This window comes from Aegilops tauschii, chromosome 5, assembly GCF_002575655.3.
Source record: "Aegilops tauschii subsp. strangulata cultivar AL8/78 chromosome 5, Aet v6.0, whole genome shotgun sequence".
NCBI classification, from domain to species: domain Eukaryota; kingdom Viridiplantae; phylum Streptophyta; class Magnoliopsida; order Poales; family Poaceae; genus Aegilops; species Aegilops tauschii.
In genome coordinates, this window is record NC_053039.3 from 464,718,991 (window position 1) to 464,725,134 (window position 6,144).

Below are 6,144 nucleotides of genomic sequence, written 5' to 3' on the forward strand. Positions count from 1 at the left end.
CGTCCTTATACTAATAAGAATGTGTCAGGCAGCTCCGCGACGATGGCACAATCGCAGCTGCATCGAGGGCTCTTCATCGTGCTGGAAAGAGACGGTGTTGTGTGGTGTGAGGCCGGTGGCGTGTCACAGGGATTTCAGCGTCGCCGCGTTGCGCTCGCGCCACGACGTGCAAGACGGTGTGGAAGCGGACAAAGTCGGCGGCGTCTTGTAGGCGTCCAGAGATCTCGCCGAGCAGGTCCGGCTGGAGAGGCTGGCCCACGAGCGGGAAGGTCCCACGAGCCTGTCCATAGTCATTGCCGGAGTCGGACACGTCCAAATCGATAGATCGAAGGAGACGGAGGCATCCGGACTCCAGTCAAAGTCCTTCCAAAAAAATAAGGACCAATAAAGAAGTCACCAACCAGCCAAAATACAAGCCCTACGATCACATCACATAAAATAGAAGGAAACCCTACGATCGATCTCACGTTGCCCGACTATCGCCGGCCGCCCATCCATCGATGACGATGGGACGTCGCCGCCGCAACGTGGAGATCCCCAGCGAGATCCTACACGACATCCTGATGAAGCTGACGACCAGGGACGTGGCCCGGTCCTGCTGCATCTCCAGGCAGTGGCGCGCCGCCGTCAGCGACCCCTTCTTCCGCAGCACCCACGCCAACGCCATGGCCATGGCCGGCCACGCCGCGGCCCCGGCGGAGGTCCTGCTCGTCTCCAAGACGTGCGAGCCCGGCCTGGGCGACGAGGTGAGCGCCTCCAGCATGTCCACGGGCAAGGACCTGCGCTCCTTCGCCGTCCCCGGCGGCTACGACCTCGCCAACGTCTGCCACGGCCTCCTCTGCTACGTGCACCGCGCCGGCGGCCCCGAGGCGCCGGCGGTGGTGTGCAACCCGGCCACCGGCGAGACGCTGGCGCTGCCCAAGCCGCCCCCGCTCGCCGCCAAGGGCAGGAAGCACCTCTTCGCCCTGGGATTCAGCCCGCCCACCAACGAGTACAAGCTGTTCAGGTTCTCGCCCTTCTCCATGGACGTGTACACCTTAGGCGACACCGCCGGGTGGCGGCAACATTTGCGCAGCTCGTCGTCTTGTCCAACCCAAACCACGGCCTGGGCGCCATTGCTGATCGACGGCAAGCTATACATGCCGACGAATTGCTGGAAGCGGGTGCTGGTGGTCGATGTGGTCACCGAGACGTGCCGCTCGTACGGTCTCCCCGAGGTAAAGACTTTTGACGGCGTGCCGCTAGTGGGTGCCTTTGAGCTCGAAGGCCGGCTGTGCCTCGCCATCCACGAAATCATCCATGACCTTCCCCGGGGCCTCAACCTTTGGATCATGTCGCTACCGCCGGAGGACGGCAACGAACCGCCGGAGGACGGCAACGAACCGCCCCTCTGGGAACCGCGACATAGGTTTGACATCGATGAATTCTACGCGACCAAGCCTTGGAGCGCCTGGGCCGATGATGGCGGCGAGATGCTATGCTACATGCACGGCAACACCTTGCACAAGTACGACAAGAGAGGACGCCCACCGAAAAGTGAACAACTCCGGCTCCCAGAGATACCATCAGCATGGAGATCGTCGAAATGCCGCTGGAGCATCCATGGGGGTTACCATCTCACCCTGCTCTCTCCTCTTACCTTTGCGTTGCCGCCTTCCAAGGACAAACACCAATTCAAGCACACCCTCTCACGTGTACTGTACGACGCCATCCGTCCGTGGGTGAGGAAAGCTGAGGAATATATATGAAAATTAGCCGACAAAAGTTTTACTCGTCATTTTGTGAAGAAAGTTCAGTCACAAACAACTTCGCTTCGTACTTGACAAAGTTAGTGTCTGCTTATGGTGATAAACTATAGGACTACTACAGCAACAAAAAAACAAGAAGAAGAGAGGATAAACCAAGCATGTCTGCTTATTTTCATTACTCTATGACCTGAACCATATTTGGAATATGATTTATGATACGTGCAATTTGTGAACGAAAGTGAGTTTCGTGATATGTGAAATACAATTTGTGGTATGTGAAACATGCGTGTGAGGCTAGTGTATGTGTATGATTCAGACATTTCTATGATCCAGTTTATGAAATATGTGAAAATGTTGAAATTTCAGCCTTTTGAAATTTGAAAAATAGTTGGGAAATTTCAGTTAAAAAAATAGTTGGGATATGTATTGAAATTGTGATTTGTGAAATAGGTGTAGTTCCTAATGTTTAGTTAATGAAATTGAAATTTTGGAAATTTGCGGGTTTAAAATAGTTGTTATGACTTTTAAAAAATATGAAATTGAAAGTGCTAGTTATCGACTAGGGGGGGGGGGGGGGGTGTGAATAGGCGATTTTTATGAAAGTCTTCAAAACATGGGAGTTTAGAAGACAAACAATAGAAATGAACCTATTGACATGCAGCGGAAGGTAGACTACACTAGACAAGCCATAGTCAAGTATTCAATGAACACTAGTAGAAAACAGGGCTTTGGTTCGGGCATGGCAAGCCCATTAGTCCTGGTTCAGTCACGAACCGGGACCCATCGGGGCATTCGTCCCGGTTCGTGAGCCCAGGGGGCCGGCCGGGGCCTCGTGGGCATTGGTCCCGGTTCGTATGGACCCATTTGTCCCGGTTCGAGGCACGAACCGGGACCAATGGGCCTCGCTCCTGGCCACAACCATTGGTCCCGATTCTTGGCTTGAATCGGGACAGAAGGCTTGGCTTTAGTCCCGGTTCCAGCCACGAACCGGGACAAATGAGTTGCCCATATATACCCCATCGCCGCGGCAGAACACTCCAGAGTGCTCTGTTTTTTCTAGCCGGCGAGGGGAGGGCATTTGGGTGCTCTAGCTCACCTCCTATGCACATGAGGTGTTCGATGAAATGTCTGAGCCACACTAGTCGCCGGCACCACCGTGGTGAGCCTCTTGTTCTTATCTTCTTTCTGAAAGAAAAAAAATTCTTACTTCAGATAGATACTTGTCTAATTTTCTTACTTTTATTATTCCTTGTTACTATATACTGCGATGGTTTTGGTATCCGCCCCCGTCGGCCCTCGTCCTGTCTATGATTCGGATGTGGTATATATGATCTTTTTATAACTATTTGGTTCATTTATTGTTTATGACAATTATGCCGACCAACGCGACATAGATTTTATTTATGTAGGAGGTGGTTGAACCGGAAATTCCAACCGACCCTATTGTCGAGAGGTTAAATTTAGTTGAAGAAGAAAACAATTACTTGAAGGAAAAAATAAAAAAATGAGGAGGAGAAGATGATATTGGAGTTGCATGTTGCGGATGTCGTCGATGATCACAAGATCAAGATGGATGCAATGCGGTTGAAGATTAGAAAGATTAGAAAATATGCCATTCATACCGAGGCTTGGTATCATTATGCAGTTGAATCAATTGTTACCTTGGTTGCGATTATGATCGCATTTGTTGTTGCATTGAAATGCTTTACATAATTTCAATGTATGGTTTAATTAGATGCTCTGGAGAGCTATATGTTGTTCAATGAGAACTATGTATGTACTTTGGTTTTAATGTGATGATGAACTTCTATTAATTTGGTCACTTATCTATTCATGAGAGCTATATGCTGCCTTCAATTTCAGGGTCTTATAGCTCAAAATAATCAGTAAATACATGAAAAATAACAAATGAAGTCAGAAAGGGTTGAAAATTGATGATGTGGCTTTGAATGGTGCATTTTGAACACCGAAAAAGTTTGGGGTTCAAATAAGTTCAAAAAAATGAAATCCCTTTGTAACAGACGAGTTTCCGTATGAAACCCTGATACTTCGAAAGAGATTGTCCGTTTTGTACACGAAGTGCATCCAGTTTTTGCCGTAACCCTCTCTACTTTCTTGCACATGCTATGTGGATGAAATGATGATACCATGCCAACTTTCAACCTTTTCAAAGTTCATTTGAAATGCTTTTCAATTTCAGGGTCTTATAGCTCAAAATAATCAGTAAATGCATGAAAAATAACAAATGAAGTCAGAAAGGGTTGAAAATTGATGATGTGGCTTTGAATGGTGCATTTTGAACACATAAAAACTATGGACTTCAAATAAGTTCAAAAAATGAAATCCCTTTGTAACAACGAGTTTCCGTATGAAACCCTGATACTTCGAAAGAGATTGTCCGTTTTGTACACGAAGTGCATCCAGTTTTTGCCGTAACCCTCTCTACTTTCTTGCACATGCTATATGGGTGAAATGATGATACCATGCCAACTTTAAACCTTTTCGGAGTTCATTTGAAATTCTTTTCAATTTCAGGGTCTTATAGCTCAAAATAATCAGTAAATGCATAAAAAATAACAAATGAAGTCAGAAAGGGTTGAAAATTGATGATGTGGCTTTGAATGGTGCATTTTGAACACAGGAAAACTATGGGCTTCAAATAAGTTCAAAAAATGAAATCCCTTTGTAACAGACGAGTTTCCGTATGAAACCCTGATACTTCGAAAGAGATTGTCCGTTTTGTACACGAAGTGCATCCAGTTTTTGCCGTAACCCTCTCTACTTTCTTGCACATGCTATGTGGGTGAAATGATGAATTATCAAAGTATTTTCTGTTCAAAATCATTAAAAGCAAAAAGAATTTTCATAAAGAACTTTTTTGTTACAAACTTTAATTAGCAAAAAGAATTATCATAAAATAAAATAAATAAGTAATTGGAAACAAAATAATATAAACTTTAATAAAATATATAAGTAGAAACAAAATAAAATAAAATAAAATAAACTTTAATAACATAAATGAAATTTATGAAACTAAAATTATCAAAGTATTTTCTGTTCAAAACATTATAAGCAACCTCTAGTATTATTGAAACTAAAATTATATAAAATTGATGCAACTAAAATTATCAAAGTATTTTCTGTTCAAAACCATTAAAAGCAAAAGAATTTTCATAAAGAACTTTTTTTGTTAGAAACTTTAATAGCAAAAAGAATTATCATAAAATAAAATAAATAAGTAATTAGAAATAAAATAAAATAAAATAAATAAGTATTTTGTTGTAAGTAGAAACAAAACAAAATAAATAAAGCAAAAAAGAAAACAAAAAAACTGAGAAAAAATAAAAAAATTGCCACCTACTGGGCCACCACGGCGTGAATACGACTAGAAACCCATCCATGGGCCAGGATTCAGGCCCGCAGAAGGCCCAGTAGTCCCACAGGCATAGTAGTGTTAGATTTGGCCCATAGGCCTGTAATCCAGAGGAGTTCGAGAGGGAAGAGGCAACCGAGCTTATAAACAGGTGTCGAACGCTCTCAACTAGCGAGGTGGGACTAAACTCCCACCACCACGCCGCTGTGCAAGGCCTTTGGTCCCGGTTGGTGGCACCAACCGAGACTAAAGGGGGGCATTGGTCTTGGTTTGTGGCAGCAACCGGGACAAATGCCCCCCTTTAGTCCCGGTTGGTGCCACCAACCGGGACCAAAGGCCTCTGCTTCCCGCCCTTTGGGCTGCTGAAAAGAGACCTTTGGTCCCGGTTGGTGGTACCAACAGGGACTAAAGGGTGGCATTGGTCCCGGTTGGGGCCACGAACCGGTACCAATGCCCGGGGTATATAAGAAAACACTTAGCAGTTTCGACGAAATCCATCACTTCTTCTCCCCCGACGCCCCTGCTCCTCCTCGTCGCCGTCGCCGCCCGACGCCCCTGCTCCACCACTACAAGAAATATGTCAACTTGTGACCCTCACTATTGGCCGCTGAAAGGTCATAGTTTTTCATTTGCGACCTTTTTGTGACCAAAAACAGAAGGTCAAAAGCTGGCAGACGTTTACGACCAAAACAGAAGGTCGTTGAACCCATGACCTTTTGTTTTGGTCACTGGCTGTCTGCCCAGGCCACGTCGGATCCGACGTGGCAATCTGACGTGGCAAAATTGCGACCAATTGAGAAGGTCGTTGATAAGATACAGCCCGGTCCAATTGGGTGTTTTACATGGGCCAGGCCCAACAATTCGGCCTTTTTATATTATTTTTTCTTACTAATTTTGGTCAGTTATATGGGCCAGGCCCAACTATTCAGCCTTTTTAATTTCTGGGCCATTACTATTATTTTTCTATGTGCAGCCATATTATTTTTGTGCCGGTCCCACTAGTCAGATTGGTCCCACTTGTCA

General features: G+C 45.6%; 1 protein-coding gene across 1 annotated transcript; it reads left to right on the forward strand.

Moving 5' to 3' along the window:
- The first annotated feature begins 500 nt into the window (after positions 1 to 500).
- On the forward strand, positions 501 to 1,748 carry LOC141023028 (F-box protein At1g52495-like). Its single transcript, XM_073499331.1, has one exon. It carries the CDS (start codon positions 501 to 503, stop codon positions 1,746 to 1,748), a length of 1,248 nt encoding a protein of 415 aa, XP_073355432.1.
- The last annotated feature ends 4,396 nt before the right edge of the window (positions 1,749 to 6,144 follow it).